This window comes from Grampus griseus (genome assembly GCF_964374135.1).
Source record: "Grampus griseus genome assembly, chromosome: 16".
NCBI classification, from domain to species: Eukaryota; Metazoa; Chordata; class Mammalia; order Artiodactyla; family Delphinidae; genus Grampus; species Grampus griseus.
Window position 1 is genome coordinate 2,636,699 of NC_139010.1, and position 19,936 is coordinate 2,656,634.

Here is a 19,936-nt window from a genome sequence, read left to right on the forward strand (position 1 = left end):
AACATACGATTTTCCCCTAACCTTTGATATGTCTAATACATTCTCATGCAATTCAAGTGCCTTGTTTCTGTGTCTCCATCACTATTCCTTCAGAACTACGTTCCCCACACCTTTCTTTTGATCTGACCAATTCTGTTTCACTCTCTGAACTTGCCTCTGTCAAGACACAGGTGAGTAACCCTCAAGTGCCATCAACCAGGCCACCCCCCCTCGTTCATACACATTCCATGATTCGCTCCTAAATAAACATGTTTCTGAAACAAACAATAAATTGTAGTGAGTGGTCATTGTATAAAGAGCATTAGAAAAGATACTCTACAAGGAGAACCAATAGAAAAGAATACTCAATTCCTCAATTAAGTTTGTAACCCAATTAGGCACTGAGAGGACTGGGGAGGACTGATCAGAGCAGGATCCTGGGGGAAGAGAATTAAGCCAATTTCAAAGGAGGTTAAAACTGGACTGAAATAGGATTTTGCCACTCACCTCAAATCATACACATTTTTCTGACTTTTGAGAATTTAGTTGCATACAACATATGTGGTAAGAAAGTTTTGATCTTGGTTAATTTATTTTCATTATCCAACACTTTGTAATAGACGTGGTTGTTTTCAATTAATCCATACCGTAAAGTGTAGGAAGACCCAACTTTCAATTGCTTTGATGTACCAATTCCTACCCCAAGCTAGTGTTTTCAAAGATCAAATTCTATTCTCTTTACCTTTCAACTAGTCCATTTACATCGGAAAGATGTTGAGAATTTTAGGAAAATACTTTGAAGCACACATTTTATATATAATTTCAAAATTATTATTATTAATTTAAAATTATTTATATAATTTAAAAATTAGTTTAAAACTGGGTGGTAACCACTTTAGCTAACATATATTAATATTTAACATAGGAGTAAATGTTTCTAGAGAATGTAATTGATATTTGGCTATTTATATATTGTAGAATACAAAAGGATTTACAGTTTAAATAGTATTTCAAATGCCAAAGAATAAAAAACAGAATTGAGACAGTTCTGTTTCGCTTTATGAAATAATTATTTAGATACAGCAGATTTCAGAGCATATTACTTGAAATTAATCAGTAAGTGAGGTCTAAAGAAAGTAGTTTTGTTTTACAACTTCCTGATCCCACAAGACCATGGGTGACAACACTCAGGGGTGGCCACATGTCTCCCTCCACAGATGCAGAGGATCCCCGCACCTTCCACTCCTTCCAGCTGAGAAAAGGCTTTAGGAATCATGTGTTTTGTCTAGGGATATGGAGCTCTCAGAATTATTAATTACAGGGAGAGAGCAAAAGACAGAACCAATTCCGTAAATTCCAGCGTGCTTGGATGGAGAGAACAGGTGCCTGGATGCACACCTAAAGAAAACCGAGAGCACAGGATGCACTTCACCTCTGTGGAGGGCCCCACTCTCTGTGTGCATAGCTTTCATCAGTCACACAGCAAACCCACAGGAAGCCCCCCACTTCCTCTGCAGGGGAAGCTCACAGACAGACTGCTCTCTAGTAACTAAGAGGCAAGGCGCGCTATGTAAAAAACAGAACTGTACTTTTTTTTTAAAGAGCAGTGAAGCACTAAAGTTAGTAAAATCGACACAATTTAGCAGAGTTAAACATGTGTCTGTGACCTAATCAGCTTCAATCTATGCCTCTAAAACATATCTTGACATCAGTCTCTTATAAATGGTATAAATACAATAGAATAACTTAAAATAAACTTCTCACCTCATCCATTTGATGATTTTGGCATGAGATGGTATTAAACAGCTGCAGTTTGATTACACATGCAAAAGTCTAATTTTTGTCATAGTGGAGAGAACAGGAGGTATAAAGTCGAACAGACCTACGTTCATACCATGGCTCTTACCCTTTATCAATTTTTGGTCTGAAGCAAGTTAACTCCTATAAACATCATTTTCTTATCAGTTAAATATGAATTATAATAGTTACTTTAAAGGGTTATTATAAGAATCACATAAGATAATGCAGTAAAAGAACAGGTGCACAGTACATAGGTAATTAATTCTAGTTTCCTGAATCCCTTTTATGGTGGTTACTTTAGGCTCTTATGAAAGAGACACACATCATCTCAAAAACGAACCAGTCCCTAAGTAAACTTATGATAAGGAGTCACCAATTCCAAGAGTACATGATGTCATTACTGAGGGCTAGGCTTCAACTGCTTCCCAACAATCTTACCACCAAATTAATTTATTATATTTTCTATCTTCTAGACACTTCACCGGCAACAAGGAAATGAGAAGGTGTAAAATTTAAATCAATCTATTTCCCCTGTGAGTTTCCAAGCTGTAACATCAGGTGTTTTAAAATCACCCAGTTCATCAGGTTTTCTGCTTATTATTGGTTCAGAGCTCATGAAACATAGAAAATCACTATAATTTTACACACATGAATATCTGCCTTGAATTATTCCAGCTGGAATCTTAATACACAAAGTAATGTTGTTGGTGTTTGGTCACCGTTGATAGTATAGAATACTTTTTGTCCAGGTTTTCTTTGGCATTATCAATATAACAGAGAATTCAGTAATATACGTCCTGGAAATAAGAACTAGAAAGAGCTAACATATTATCCCAGATCACAGCTTAGTCATGCCAAAAAAAGCATTGCAAAAATAATGAGAAGATATTTTGAGGGCACTGTTTTTCTTAATTATTTCTCACTTTATTTCTCTTAACCTCTTTTCATTTTTCTTCATTGTATTCACTACTGGCTAATCATGTTAGCTAATCACAGTTAATGAACTACCAGCTCAGTCCACCAGGGCTCTTCAAGTGCCCCAGCCTGATGGAAGTCTCTGCTCTTAAAAAAAAAAAAAAAAAAAAAGAAGCTGGGAAAACCTGTTTTATGACATTATCCTTAAGAGCATCTTTACTCTTATGAAAGTGAACAGAATAGCTATATTTCTGAAAAGCACCAGATAATTTATAAAACGAAGTTCTCAACCAATTTATATCCTTATTTATCCTCCAGGAGGAATAAACTTTCATGTATGATGCAGGGCTGCTTCTTTTAAAAAAGGAAGTCATTTTATACTTGGAAAAGTTCTCAAAAATCAACAGATTCTTTGATTTTACAGAGAAGAACACTATGTCCCAGATAGCCTGAGTATGTTGTCACAAACTGACCAGAAACTGACCTGGGCCTGAAACTCAGGAAGCAGCCGTCTCATTTTCTACTCAGACCCCACTCCAGAAAACACACTTCTTGGTGGTAATTTCTAACACTAAGTTATTTTCAAAGGTAGAGTTAGGAGAATGTATAAATAAATTTTAAAAATGGTTTTATAACCAAAAAAGCAATTGCTAACCACAATTACTATTTCATATAAGTGTTTCCTATTTTTACAGGAAGTGCATTTTGGTGCAAGAAAAAAAGGTACAAAATGTGGCTTCTTTAGTAACAGAATAAGAAAGTTTCTGTGGAAATTAAACAGACACTAACTAATGTTTCATCCGCCAAAGCAACTTAAGAATATTATTTGGTTTTAGAAAAGCCCTGGCACATCTTATAAAAAATCATATCCACGTGACTCTTAGTGCAACCAGGCCCATCTCTATACAACACCTGAGCAGCCGCTGTTTCCTGATGGAGCCAGCACTTGTGGGCCCAGCTCTCCAGCAGGACATGGAACAACATGGATGCTGAGGAGTTTGTGTCCAGTGCCACTTCCAGGCTGATTTCCTTCACAAAGTCTAAATGAAAGAAAACCCCCTCCCACCTGACTGGAGTCCCCTGCAGGCTGAGAAACATGGCCACCTAGCTGGCTGGGCAGATGGAAAGATAAAGCAGAGGCAAATAAGAGAGGAAAGGGAGCTGACATCCTAATTAAATCTTACCTGCTGAGCAGCATCTGAATATTTTTTCGGAGTTTCTAAAACAGCAGATTGAGACTCTGGGTTGAAAAGGAAGAAGACAGGCAATATGTTAAAAAGCAAATTTTCCCATTTCTCTGATCACAAAATGAAACTAACTGTAATATACCTTCAACCATAATAAGCACCAAAACACCCAGGCTACCTTTCATAATAAGCATCCAAACACCCAGATTATACCTCCATGTTATGAGGACATGACTGCTTTTGAGTACATGTAACACACAAAATGACACACCCATGTCATTAGGTATTTTTTAAATTAGATTATCTCTACACCCTTCTTTACACATCAGTCATGATTATTTGTCTCAACTCCTAGTTTCTACTTTGTGCCATGAAGTATCTGCCAAGACATTCACTGTATTATTCACTTAAGTCTGTACAGTGACAGAAGCCAACTCCCCAGTCTGGAAGGGTGGGATCTTGGTTGCCTTACCTGACTATTGACAACTGACCTTCCACTCTCAGTGAGAGGTAATGAGTGCTCACCAAGAGGCAATGAGTAATTGTCATTTGAGAACCTACGGGACTGAAAATTCTTCATGCTGGAAAACCTAAGGGGTAACCAAGGCCATGTTTTCTTTTGTTTTCTAAGCTAGGAGATACTTTCCTCTAAGTGAAGCTTGCACGGGAGTTACATAAAAACCTAAGAGAGCTTCCAGGAATCCCCAGCGCTCTGTGGATGGGAGTCTGAGAACGACTCCCCTTGCCCATCCTGGGCATCTGTGGTGAGGAACCGAGGCCCCGACACAGTGGCTGGTGGTGAGACAAAGATGAGTCTGTCACCTGACCTTCACGCTGCCCCCTGCCCCCGACTGGCATGCAGACCAGACACCTGACAGCACACAGCTGTCGCTCTGAGGGATACTTCAGACCTTCCCAATTCAGCAGCATTTTAGTATGTGACATGTATGTGACAATGCATAGAAAAAATAAAAGGCAGTCGTGGTTTAAATCGTACAACATATTGCTAAACTAAATTGAAAGTTCTCATTTCACTTGGATTAAAGCACCATCTCCACCTGGGCCCACGGACCTCCTTCCACCTGCCTACACCCCAACCTCTCTGGCTCCACACCCGCTCACAGGGCTCTGGCCACACTGGCCTTCCTGACACCCTGTAACACGCCAGCCCCACTCTGGCCACAGGATGTCCAATGGGGGCAGGGCGAGAATGTCTGCCCCCGCCCCCACCCGCCCCGGGGAGCACCCCCGTGGCCCCGCCCCCACCCGCTCCCAAGAGCACTCTGCGACCCCGCCCCCACCCGCTCCCGGGAGCACCCTGTTCCCTCTCTCTCTCCACAGTGTGGGTTCTCTAAGGAAAGCCTGCAGAATTCACTTGTTTGCCGACTTCACTCTCCCTCCGACTAAGTCAAACACTGTGAAGAAAGACTTCGTAGATTCTTTCTTAATGAATCCCCAGCATCCACAACAGTGCCCGGTGCACCGCAGATGTTTAAAATATGTGTTGAGTAGTTGTGGGAGGAGATGAAAGGAGAGATCAAAGAATGAAGAAACCATGGAAGCGAAGCAGGAGCCCCAGGAAAGTGGGCGCTGGGCCTGCACCTGAGCTGAGAGAACATCTTTCAGGACAAAATCACTGAGAACAGCAATGACATAATCACTCACCAACACGTGTCACTGTGGCAACAGAATATTAACAATGCAGGCCTTTTCCCAAATACTGCATTTCACTAAGTTAATCAAAACGTTTGTCTCTTACACTGACAAATTTCTACTCTGAACACAACACCAGAGTTGGCCAGTTTTGAAGAAAGAGCTTTAACATCAAAGCGAGGACAGTTAATATTAAAGCAAATCCAGAGTCTTGAATGCCTTTTGTTTTCTGCTGGTTTTCGTCACCTCCAAATCGTCCCAAACACAAGAGACTTGAGACAAAGTCCTGGGGCTTTGTACAGACTAGAACATTTTCTCTTCCTGTCTTTCTATGTAGATGGTGCAGGAAGAGCCCACAGGGTCTCCTGGGGGTGTCACGAATAGTTCTTTCCCTTAGAGACGCACGCAGGGTTTCCCAGCTTTTGTCTATAGCCCTAGACCTCGTGACCTGCCCAAAAAAGCAAACTTCTGGCTCTGATGGTAAAAAGAATGTGTACACCTCACCAGAACAATGAACTAGAAAGACTTATCAATATTGCAATGTTTTGATCACCTACACCTAAACTTTGAGTTTCTCTCTATCTAATTCAACGGCTACCTGAATTGAGTTCATTCTCCCACCCTCACCTCTTTCACTACACTTACTTCCTTGAATCAGTGTGTCATGACATCTAGGAGAAATTTATACGTCAAAATATTCTCTTCAAAATCATAAGCTGTAGTACAGGAGTTCTAGAGGGTCAAGATGTTAAGGTGAAAGAAATGTATAGAATAACTATAAAGCAAGGGGGAAATGAATGAGAATAATCAAGAGAAGAAAGAAAAATAAATGTCAAGGAGAAAGAAAATAGGGGAGAATAAAAGTAAGAAAGAGAAAAAAGAAGGAAGGGAAAGAGAAAGAGTAAAGAGAAGCATGAAAAATCGCAAAAAGCGCTGCCCGTAGAGGGAAGCCAGGGCCCGGGCTGCGCCCAGTGAGCTGCCTCTGAGCACCGGCCGAGTCGGGAGCCCGTGGGCAGGCAGGTAAGAAGCCCACTGGGTTCCAGCAACCTCAGAGCGACGACCCCTTGTGCGAACCCCCGGGCCCTCACCCCGACATCCTCCCCGCAGGGCCTGGAGCTTTCGGGAGCCCCTCCTCCTCAGCCCCGCGTCTGAAGACAGTCCAGACAGCCCCCTTCATCAACAGGACAGCTGCTTTCGGAGTGACCCAGGGAAGCTCTCAAGGGCACATCTTAACTGCCAACTCCTCCACTCACCTGCCCTAAGGATTAAGAAACTAGACTGGTTTTAAAATATTACTGTGAAGCAAAGTAGGAGAAATAACCTTCCTGACAAAACTTCAAATGTTCCATGTTTTTAAAGTTACCTCACAAACCGTTCTGGACTCCCCACAATTCCAAATATGTTCTAGAAATGATCTCTCTATCATCACAAGTAAGCCTATGACTTATAAAACAAAACATATGTGGATGAGTTTTACATTTGTAGAGGGGACAGCAAGAAAAATAAGCAGGACATGACACTCTGGTAAGAAGGGAAAGTAAATCAAATCACCCCTTTAAATATACAAAATATGCCTTCTGAAAAATGAACTAAGAAATCTCTAAAAACTTACATTTTAGTGAGAAATGCACTTATATAAAATAACTAAATTATGCTTCTTTAATTCTATACATCAATTTGATTCAAATCTAGTCAATTTAATTGAAAGAGAATTCATTAAATTTCATTTAAATAGAATGACTTACGATTAGTGGCCTTTACTTCTGGTATACCCTGTCCTTCCACAAATGAAGATGGGGTTATACATGTAATTTTCCTAAAAGGAGTCAACACTATTCTGCATATTTGATTATTTAATAGTCTGGATCTGCCCGTCATTGCCAACAAAGGTTGTCCACACATGGGCGTTAGCTTGCATATATAAGGGGGAAATGCAGGCTGATCAAAATAAAACTTAACATGGAGAATCATTTCCAGGAGACACAGTTGATCTCTTCTAGAGCATTTTATTCCTTGAGAGACGAATGCCATCAAACATCCCCCGGCCCCTTACAGAATCTCTGCTTTACCTCAAGTGAACATGTGTTAACGCACTGGGACAGACCTGGAAATAGGGTGAGGATGCTGTTATTTGCATTTCATCCCACAGAATCTCCTTTATTAAGAACCAGTAGAAAGCCTTCTTTTGGATACTAGAGGACAGCAAAGTTGTCCTTCTGGGACTGTTGCTTTTCATTTCACAGACACACAAGGCGTGATACAGACTTGTTTCCACTTCCCTTCTACCTTAAACCCAAGGCATAAATTTCAACTACCTTTAAAAACTGCCAAGTCCTTCTGAAATACACTTCAGGATGCTAGTTCACCCTAGCCTCATTTTATTGCCCCATCCTAAATTCCTTTCAGTTTAATCTGTTTTCCTTTGTAATCCTCTTGTACACCTCACATATTCATAAGCTGCTCAGATCATTTTTCTGAAGCCAAGGTGGGTTACCATTCTTTCAGCCAGCACGTAAACAGATATTTTAAGATTTCTACACAAAAAGCTTGTCATGTTTCTAACAGCTCTCCTTCCATATTTTCCTCCAGGATTTTTTGTATCCAGAACTGCCTTTCTAAAATAAGTCCTCCATTCACTCTCTTGATCATTCACATTTTTAAAGGAAGATAAGGGCCTTGATTTTCCAAAGACACACCAAGAATGATCAAGTCTCTGTTCACACCTAGACATCTTGACCCTGTTCTTCACACATTCAAAACTAAAGTTAATTCTCTCTTTGTGTAAATCTATCGAATAACTTTTGGAGCTTGGTAGTGAGCCCCTAAAACGGTCCTTAAGCTGTTTCAGCACACCGCGTTCCATCAGATACTTGCATTCATATGCTGAGTAGATATTTTATTTATTTTTATCTTTTTCAACAAAAGGTCTTCATCTTTTCACTCAAATATTTAAGTATATAATAGGTGTCCAAAGGTCTTGAAATGTCAGGAGTCTACACAGAAGACAGATATGTAGAGACAGAAAAATTACATATCTAAATAATCCACATGATAGAGATATGAATAAAATGCCACGGGGCTCTAGAAAAAAGAACCACTGTGGCAGGGAGGTGGGTTGTATCAAATAAGTAAAGGAAAATGAAGAGAGTAAAGAGAAAGAGAAAACAAGGTAAGTAAAAAGTTTTCTTCTTATTACAATTTCTGCCACAAACTTCTGGAGCAAGCACATTGCTTCCCAACTTCCCTTCCAGCCTTGTCCTTCCAGGAAACATTCTACAGACTTCAGACAGTCAGGCTCCACTGTGGAGGCAATGTAGACAGGCTGCAGGGAACAGGCTGGGAGCCGAAGATTCCCAGGAATCCACAGCCCTTGAGGCTTCACCGCAGCCTCTGCACTCAGACTCACATAGCAGAGGGTCCGTTTCTACATCAATAGGTGAAGGTGGAGAAAAACCCGTTTCACAAAATGGATCATGGAAAAACAAAAGTGAGTTTTCCGAGAAAGGCAGCACCACGAATCTGAATTAGCCAGACATGTGGAGTAGTAACCAGTGTGGAGAAGAGCCAAAAGGGGAAAAAAAAGAAAAACCAAGTTGGCAATTTTTTAAGATGGAACCACAAGTCTTTCTTCTTCAAAAAGAAAAAAAGTCATTGAGCTCTTTAAGTCAAAACTGAAAGGGACCAGATGCTGCAAACAGTGATTTTAGCCTTGACACCCTTGCACCAATCACAGTCAAGTGCACTGGAAATAGTTTATCACTTTTAATAATCACATTATCGAAGACTACAATTCATACCTATTTTTTTTAAAACAGTAGACTCGATGCACAGTTTTTACTACATTATCTACATTCTCACTCTTACAACTGACTGCTTGCCTACGACAGGGAAAGTGAATGCCCCAGAATGAGAATGCCCCATGGATTCACAGCAAGAAAAGTTTAGAAGGGCCATTAGACAATTTGGACAAAACAGCTGTTGGGCTGTTGGGTTTAAAACAGATCAATTGGAGAAAAACAAGTCACTACATTAAACTATTTTCTACTTACCTCCATCATCCTCTTCAAGAAGGCATATTTTAAAAGGAGACAAGTTGTTATATTAAAAATTGCTGCTCTGGCATTTTGCAAGCTACATCAAATAATGAAGAAAAAACTAGGTTACAAACTTCCTGACATCAATTCCGACTATCATCTCCTACCAAACTAAAATTCAGATGATCACTAATTAACTTTCCATCTAGTGTTCCTCCAGTATACAATAAAATCAGTAACATAAAATGTTTCAGTTAAAATTGAGAGAAGTAGACACACTAGGGAAGAAAAAAATGAAAACATCATCCTAATCAATGATGTAAAACACAAGATATGAACAACTGTTAAAATAACTCATTGAAATTGACTGATTCTACTATATCTACACCTAGTTATTTCCTAACCAGTAAGTAATTTTTAACATAAACAAATAAAATAGTGTATTTAATGGGATCATTATTTTAGTTATATGCTTTTCCTTTTAAAACTAAATTTGCTTTTATGTGCTTGTTTTTTTCATGTGTTATTATGTCAGCACCCCCTCGTCTCTGAAGGTCTACCTTGGCCCTTGATCAACTGTTCTCTGCACCACAGGAATCTCAGAGCCCTACACAGAACACATGTCCTACATTGCATCTCTTGTATGTGGTTCATTTCAGGGAGTATAGTCCACCAAGTAAACACTAAGCAGTGTTTCAAAAGCATCAGACAGTGAAAGGGGGACATGCAGCATTAGGTGTGGGCCCCCATTAAGTGCTTCAGTGCAAAGAAGAAACAGGTAAATGCATCGCTCCAGGACTGGGAGAAAAACAGAGGTTATAAGCACTAGGCCCCTCTGCATACCTTTGGGCAGGAGCCTAGAATAAAGTCCCTGACAGTGTGGGTCATTGTTGGCTTTAAAGGGAGCTCATGAGTTAGATAATGATAAACAACCAAATTCCATAAAAACATTGTGACAAAAATAGGATTCTTAATTCAATACAATAAATACAAAGTGCTTTCCTAGCTTCAGGCTCCATATAAAGCTGACATTAATCTCATGTTACCTTCAAAATACTTCAAAAATAACACAAAATATTTTAGGATGACACAAGAGACAAAGAGAAAAAAAACCAAAAGGAAATATTTTTTAGAAAAATATTACATCTGAACACTGAACAATTTTTTTAATTACTTAAAATTTAGATTTAGTAAAACATGTTTCTCTATTTTGCCTCTGTCAGTTATCTCTGAAGGCAAAGAAAAAAAGGAAGAAAAGTTCAAAGAAAGCAGTAAGGGAAGAGACAGGGGAAAGAGGTATGGTGGCCACCACCTTTGAAGCCAGTAGGCAGAAAGTTCCTTTTCGAGCTCTCAGCCCATGCGGAGTGTGCATCTTCCCCCAGGTTGGTGGCCACAGCAGGACCCCGAAGCAGTGGTTCTCGGACTTTATATACACTGTGGTAACTGGACAACCCAGGGTCCCGTTCCCCAGAACTCAGCAGCCTTGAAGATGGGGCATAAGAATTTTCAATTTAACAAGCTTCCCAGTGATTTAGCTTGAGTTATATGCAGATTATAATCTAAGAAATACTTGAAGGGAAATCCAGACTCAATACCCAGTAGGTACTGCACAGCTATTCGATGTTACTTTCAGAATATTCACTCTTCCCGGGGCCCTACCTGTGTCAGCATCCTTGGGCCTGTGTTCTTCATCAGGAGGTTTAGACGGTGGCCAAGCAGCTGGGACTCTCCTGGGAAACTGCCCTTCTATATAATCCAGTGAGTGTGTAGGTTGACTAACTGCAGCCCAGGTGTAAAGTTGATCTTGCTATATTTCAAAAAAAAAAAATAATAAGCTATTTTAATTCAATCATGAAAAAAATGGAGTCTTCTTGATTGATATTTGCAACATCATTTCTATCATAAACATACGTGTGGTGTGCATATATATACAAGCAAACATCCATAAAACATTAAACAGCATTTAATACAAGTCAGTGTAGATTCATCACATAAATATTCCTTCTCACGGTCTTTTCATTTTCATAACCATACCTGTTGCAAATTCTATTCTATGGTAAGATTTAAGTCTCTGTCTTTGGGGGTAGGAGGCCATGTGGGCCTACATGTAATTACAAGGTCAGAAAACCCACTCAATCACAGAGCTCCCTGATGAGGCATCTTCAATGCACTGGAATACGATGTCCCTTTGAAATCTGTTTAAACACTTGTGGCAAGGTCAGAGAACAGGCAGTGCTGGGCATGAAGGACCATAACAGCTTCCTCACCTTCAAGAGTAGGAAGCCCAGGAAACTGATTATCATGGTTCCAGGTTGGGGACTGTTTGGGAGACAAACTATGAAAAAAAAAAGGTAAATGAACCTGCCAAGAAAAAAAGAACTGGGCAGGGATCTGGCAAAGAAAGCTCTTCCCAGCTGCAGACCAACAGAATCCAGACAGAATGAGAAGCAGGCTCATAACTACACCTCGTGCCAGGAAGCCAAGTGGGAACCTCACAAAAGACGCCACACCAAGGCCCGTGAACACCTTGCGAAACTGCCCGCTAGGATTTCAGGGTCACAGCTGCTTCAGGACGCAGGCTCGCAATGTACACAAGCCCTGGGTTCTCTTCGTGACGTCTTCCTTCCTTACAGTATATTTCCCTAAACCTTTTGATCAACATAAAAAGTAAAGCTGAGAGAATAACAAAAAACATGCTGTAACCACCATGCTGAAATTGTGAACTTGAGTAAATGGATGGAGAGGCACTGATATTTCTGTAATTTGTTTAACAAGTTAATTTAAGAACTTCATAAAATATTCTTCAGTGTCAACAGTAAAATACAATGTATAGATCATTTAGTTTAAACTTCACCTTTAGGGACAGTCACTGGCCCTAACTGAGAACTCAGATTCCTGGGTCAGTGATATTGAATTGGAAGGGTCCCGATGCAGACCTGGCCAGCATTTCAGCCAGTCACATCTTTCAAGTATTCATACCTTGATTGACACCACAGACTTTGCTATTTGGCCTACTGAATATTAAAAGTAGCTTTTCCAGCACTGTTGACAATAGCCAAATCATGGAAACAACCTAAATGTCCATCAACGGATGAATGGATAAAGAAGATGTGGTACATATATACAATGGAATATTACTCAGCCATAAAAAGCAACGAAATAATGCCATTTGCAGCAACAAGGACAGACCTAGAGATTATCATACTAAGTGAAGAAAGTCAGAAAGATAAAGACAAATATCATATATCACTTATATGTGGAATCTAAATCTAAATGAACTTATCTATGAAACAGAAACAGACTCATAGACAAAGAGAACACACTTGTGGTTGCCAAGGGGGAGGGGAGTGGGAGAGGGATGGATTGGGAGTTTGGGGTTGGTAGATGCAAACTATTACATTTAGAATGGATAAACAACAAGGTCCTACTGTATAGCACAGGGAACTATACTGAATATCCTGTGATAAACTATAATGGAAACTAATATAAAAAAATGTCTATATGTGTATAACTGACTCACATTGCTGTACAGCAGAGATGGGCACAACACTGTAAATCAACAATACTTTAGTTAAAAAAAAAGTAGCTTTTCATTGGCAAAATGAGTGGTTTAATTAGCGTGATATTAGAAATGAGCTCTCATTGGTAAAATAAAGGAATTCAATGAATATGGACCAGCAGAAACATCAGACATCATTCTTACAAGAACAAGGTAAGACATGGGCAAGGGGCGAGGTCAAGTCTCGATGCCCTGACGGTGCTGCATCCAGCGCTGGTCTAGGAAGCAACTCCCAGGCTGTCGGCAACCACTCGGCACAGAATCCTACCGTCCTCGTGTCCATATCACCTGAACCTTCCATGTAAGGAGCAGTCAAGCACTCGCTGACAGGGGAGCAAGAGGTATGTTTCCTAAAAGGGGAACTCTGACTTAGCGTCACCATCCTAATAGTAAACCCACTCAGCCTTGGACTTCATCTGCTCCATATAAAAGAGGCAGCACCAGCAGCTAGGGGGACAAATGTTTGCACTCAGGATTTCATCGCTCACTGAAAAACGAAGCTTGCTACAAGCACCCTGCAAACGCCAGAACAGCCCGGCCAGTCCTGCAGTCTTTCAGCCCCACCCCAGGACTGGAATACATTACAGCTCTGTGATGACAAAACCTCTCCTTCATCGTGTGGCTCCACGAGGAGAGAAGAAGCAAACACAAAGCTCTTGCATGGCTCTTTAACATCTACAGAATCAGATGTCAACTCTTTGACCTGTCATTTAAGTTTTTCTATATTCCTCCCATTCATCCTCCCAGATTCATCTCCCCGCATTTCCTAAATCAAGCTCCACTCCACTAGAAGGTCCCACTTAGCCTCCCCACCCATGGAATCTAACCGATGATTAAGTCTAGCTGGGGTATGCCCTCCCCACTCCCAAGTCACAGCTCCGACAGGACGCCGGCCACCCCTTATGTTGACAGCTACCAGCACGTGATCCAGATCAGTGACCGAACACGGTCTTGAATGTAGCTCGTCACCCCTCAACTGCCTGAACTCCTTCAGCACATGAGATGTGTACACAAGTTCTGTAAATCTCCCCGAGCACTTGAGAATATTAAGACGACTCCATAAAAGCCACTTAATGTCTACTGAATTAACGAATTTGTCAGATAAAAGGAGAAAACAAAAGAGATGGTTTGTCAACATGAGCAGCAGCTGGAGCTAGGGATCTCATTGTCTTCATTTGCTTATTAACGAGGTACCAGAAGGGTATTTCGTGTGCATCAAATGGAAAACAAAGGTATCAAGTGATCCATTATATCTAAACCTATTCACAACTATACCATATAAAGAAACATATGGAGCAGATAAAACTCCTAGGATATAATCAGTGCTGTACCCCAGACAAACCTCATAACTTTATGAGGCCTCAGTGTTCTCACCAGTAATTCAGGAAAACTGCCTGCTCTTGTCTTTTTAGCAGGACTGGAGTGAGACGGGTGCAAACACTATGTGGAAAGAGCTTTGAAAACCACATGGTGTGATTCAAGTATAAGCACCACGACTACTACTTGTTTTGATTTTTTTAATCTATGTTTCATTAGAATAATCACACATTTCCTGTATTTTAAAAAGTCCTTTTAGAGGAATTAAATATTGTCATCAAATGTACACAACACCATGTGGTTGTTGAACCAGCACGAAATCTTTGCTATATTTTGAGAATCTAGGTGAGCAAAGTGTAGTCGGCAAAGTTCCCTTGGCATTTGTGCTGATTGTCACTAAGTTTTGAATTCAATTAACAACCGCCCTGTGGCATTTCCTCAACCATCCACCCATGTCTTTTTCTCTGTTGTATTTCTGTTTAACCTTTCAGACATGTATGTGTTATTTTCCCAAGTAGAATATGCAAGCTTCCTGCCACCAGTCACCAACCACATCCTATATCCCTTGTTTTCCGCCGGTTTTATTCTGTATACATAACAGACACACAATGAGTATTAAGGAATTGGAAGAGTCAAGATCAATAAAAGTGTCTTTTAACAAATTACACCATAGTTTTATATGAGTTAAAACAGGAACACTTTTCCCTGACACTACTCCACCGCCCTAAATTCTTAAAGTCTGTTTTTATTTTTGTTGAACTGGATCATTCATTCCTATTAAAGAAAACAAATACATGCTTTCAACCTTAGGCAGATCAGAATATGTAAAATCACAACCTGAAAGTGGCATAAACAGGCCACAACCTAGTGATCCCAAAAAAGAAAACAGTTTCTTTCAGCAGATATTTCCCCATTTTTTAACAGGCCTATAAATAATAACCCCCCAAATAATTCAGAGCTGCAATTCACAAAGAGTTTATTTTAGAGGGCCCACTAGAAAATTGTAGCAACTGAAGTGAGGCATTCGAAGAGTGCTTTGTTGAAACTGCTGTAGTCAAGATGAGGATTTGGTTGTCACCTTATGATAACATTTAGTAACGTTTCTGTTAACCGTGCCTTCGCTCTGTGCATGGGGGAGGATCTAGATTACTCCCTGAGAGGTGTGGCCGCCCTTCCTATGACACTCCTAGGACATGTCAGTGCGTGGCCATGGGCTGCCCTGCATGTGGGAACAATCCTAGTCTGGGCTCTTCACCTCCTCAGGTCTCAGCACTGCCTCAGCTCCACTGTCTGTCTTTCAAGGCCAAAAGGTGTCTATTTGAGTGGTAAATACAGTCCGTGTATCCCAGACATCCCAGCAAGTGCATTCTCCTAACAAACATCGAAAGTTTGACTGAGGGCAACAAAAGTAGAAAATTGCCACGAAGTACGGCACACGACCATTTCTTTACATGCACGCTATTCATCCCTGGAGTACAGAGAAAAATCTGTGTCAGGCCAGCAGACGGCTCTCAGCCTGCACCTGGTCACACTAGCCTCAAGAACTGCTCCAGCCAGCTGAGCCTGGGCGTGACCACTAAGAACAATACAGCAGGCCCTCAGAGAGTACACGGAGGGTGTGTCCATCCCCTTCCATAGCACTCTCAGGAGAAGGGTTCTGAGGATCAAAGGTCTCATCTTGGAACTTTACAGCTTCATTTGAGGAATTAAATACCTGGATGGTACTGAGTTTATTTGTGCTTTGTTAATGCCATGGACACGATGTGTTTTTTGTTCTGGCTATTGGAAAATCTGAAATAGGTATATGGCCCACATGCCACGTGTTTTCCAGTTCCAGAATGTATGCTTCTGATTAGCCTCATTCCGACCTCCATTTACGTTCCCCCCTGCAGCTTAGTTTTGTCTTTTTTTTTTTCTTTTGTGCACTCATGGCTGACTTTTACTATTTTACCATATCTTACTTTTCTTACTAATCATTGTAAATACTATTTGGAATAAGGTGGTGATGAACACATTATTAATGTTAGGGGATTGATGGAAAATCCATTTATCTACTTTAACTCATTTGAACATTTTATGACTGGAAGGATAAAACAGTAGATGCACTGAGAGTAGACTGAACTGTACTCACAGTATTTTGGTTTGCATTGATCATTTAATCGTTAAAAAACAACAGCAAACTATACAGATTCGTTTTGAAAAAGGGGAGATAAAAAACAATAAATAATCAATACTATACACAACAGCATCCACTGGGTGTAATATTTTCTAATCCTTCTTTTAATATATTCTACAGCTGTAATCATACTGCACATGATTTCATACTAACATAGTGTAGACTTTTTAAACTATTGCATCATTTTCAAACTGATAATTTACATTTTTGCCACAATCATGACACAGTTAATATTATACTGTAGCCATTTAATCAGCTCTTGACAGAACACGTGAATGTGACTTCCCAAAGCACCCCTGGTTCATAATTAAATAAGAAATTACAACCCTGGAAGAGGACACTGCCCCTTGAACAATGTGGGTTTGAATTGAGAGGGTGCACTTACATGGGGTTATAAATACTGCCATGCTCCACGGTCTGTGTCTGATTGAATCTGCAGATAGACAGGAACCACAGATATGGGGCCAGGAAGATCCCACATGCCACAGAGCAGCTGGGCCCATGAGCCATGGCCGCTGAGCCTGAGCATCTGGAGCCTGTCCTCCGCAACGGGAGAGGCCACAACAGTGAGAGGCCCACGTACCGCAAAAAAAAAAAAAAAAAGAACACCTAAATAGACATTTCTCCAAAGAAGACATACAGATGGCCAATGGGCACATGAAAAGATGCTCCACATCACTAATCATTAGAGAAATGCAAATCAAAACTACAATGAGGTACCACCTCACACCAGTCAGAACGGCCATCATCAGAAAGTCTGCAAATAACAAATGCTGGAGAAGGTGTGGAGAAAAGGGAAACCTCCTGCACTCTTGATGGGAATGTAAGTTGTGCAGCCACTTTGGAGAACAGTATGGAGGTTCCTTAAAAAACTACAAACAGAATTATCATATGATCCTGCAATCCCACTGCTGAACATATATCCGGAGAAAACTCTAATTCAAAAAGATACATGCACTCCTATGTTCAGAGCAGCACTATTTACAACAGCCAAGAAATGGAAGCAACCTAAGTGTCCATCAACAGATGAATGGATAAAGAAGATGTGGTAATATATACAATGGAATATTATTCAGCCATAAAAAGGAATGAAATAATGCTGTTTGCAGCAACATCAATGAACCTACAGATGATCATACTAAGTGAAGTAAGTCAGAAAGAGAAAGACAAATATCATATGATGTCACTTTTATATGGAATCTAAAAAATGATAAAAATGAACTTATTTACAAAACAGAAACGACTCACAGACATAGAAGGCCGACTCACAGTTACTACGCAGTGGGAGGGATAAATTAAATTTTGGGGGTAAACAGATACACACTACTGTAATACACAGTACTATATATATAGATAACCAACAAGAACATACTGTATAGCACAGGGAATCAAATTCAATATTCTGTAATAACCTGTAACGTAAAAGAATCTTAAGAAGAATATACACATGTGTGTATATAAAACACGTTGCTGTATACTAGAAATTAACACAACACTGTAAATCAACTATACTTCAATTAAAAATTCATTAATTTTTAAGAAATTAAAATATTGATCCCTTTGGAACCAGCAATTCTACTTATATAAGTTTTCCCTAAGGGTAAAATAAATCACTAATGTGTAAAAAATATTTATATACTACTATATATTTATTTCAGTTATTTATGTTTAAAAAAGAGAGAGACATCTACGCGTGGAACAACTCCTACGGAGCACCTACTGAACGCTGGCAGAAGACCTCAGACCTCCCAAAAGGCAAGGAACCCCCCACGTACCTGGTTAGGTCAAAAGAAAAAAATAAACAGAGACAAAAGGATAGGGACGGGTCCTGCACCAGCGGGAGGGAGCTGTGAAGGAGGAAAAGTGTCCACACACTAGGAAGCCCCTTCGCGGGCGGAGACTGCGGGTGGCGGAGTGGGGGAGTTTCGGAGCCGCGGAGAAGAGCACAGCAACAGGGGTGCGGAGGGCAAAGCGGGGAGATTCCAGCGCAGAGGATCGAGGCCGACCGGCACTCACCAGCAGAGAGGCTTGTCTGTTTGCCCGACGGGGCGGGCGAGCTGCGGCTCGGGCTTCGGTCGGATCCCAGGGGGAGGACTGAGGTTGGCGGCGTGAACACAGCCTGCAGGGCGTTACTGCACCGCAGCTAGCCGGGAGGGAGTCCAGGGAAAAGTCTGGACCTGCCGAAGAGGCAAGAGACTTTTTCTTCCCTCTTTGTTTCCTGGTGCACGAGGAGAGGGGATTAAGAACGCTGCTTAAGAGAGCTCCAGAGACGGGCGCGAGCCGCGGCTAAAAGTGCGGAGCCCAGAGACAGACATGAGACGCTAAACCGCTGCTGCCGCCACCAAGAAGCCTGTGTGCGAACACAGGTCACTATCCACACCCCCTTCCGGGGAGCCTGTGCAGCCCGCCACTGCCAGGGTCCCGGGATCCAGGGACAACTCCCCCGGGAGAACGCACGGCGCGCCTCAGGCTAGCAACGTCACGCCGGCCTCTGCCGCCGCAGGCCCGACCCGCACTCCGACACCCTCCCTACCCCCCACCTCCCCGGCCTGAGTGAGCCAGAGCCTCCGAATCAGCGGCTCCTTTAACCCCGTCCTGTCTGAGCAAAGAACAGACGCCCTCCGGCAACCTACACGCACAGGCGGGGCCAAATCCAAAGCTGAGCCCCTGGGAGCTGTGAGAACAAAGAAGAGAAAGGGAAATCTCTCCCAGCAGCCTCAGAAGCAGCGGATTAAAGCTCCACAATCAACTTGATGTACCCTGCATCTGTGGAATACATGAATAGACAACGAATCATCCCAAATTAATGAGCGGTGTGGATGAAAGGCTCTTGGTGCTGCAGCCAGGAGTTAGTGCTGTGCCTCTGAGGTGGGAGAGCCAACTTCAGGACACTGGTCCACAAGAGGCCTCCCAGCTGCACATAATATCAAACGGCGAAAATCTCCCAGAGATCTCCATCTCAACGCCAGCACCCAGCTTCACTCAACGACCAGCAAGCTACAGTGCTGGACATCCTATGCCAAACAACTAGCAAGACAGGAACACAACCCTACCCATTAGCAGAGAGGCTGCCCAAAATCATAATAAGTCTACAGACACCCCAAAACACACCACCAGACGTGGACCCGCCCACAAGAAAGACAAGATCCAGCCTTATCCACCAGAACACAGGCACTAGTACCCTCCACCAGGAAGCCTACACAACCCACTGAACCAACCGTAGCCACTGGGGACAGACACAAAAAACAACAGGAACTACGAAACTTCAGCCTGCAAAAAGGAGACCCCAAACACAGTAAGATAAGCAAAATGAAAA

At 41.5% G+C, this 19,936-nt stretch overlaps 1 protein-coding gene across 1 annotated transcript in view; it reads right to left on the reverse strand.

Moving 5' to 3' along the window:
- The window catches only part of FMN2 (formin 2), a gene marked incomplete at its 5' end in the record, with an annotated part of 310,722 nt that overhangs the window by 214,071 nt on the left and 76,715 nt on the right, over positions 1-19,936 (reverse strand). The window contains 2 exons of the mRNA XM_082674275.1: positions 3,879-3,934; positions 11,228-11,375. Coding sequence (XP_082530401.1) covers positions 3,879-3,934; positions 11,228-11,375 — 204 coding nt within the window. The remainder of the gene's footprint in view (positions 1-3,878; positions 3,935-11,227; positions 11,376-19,936) is intronic.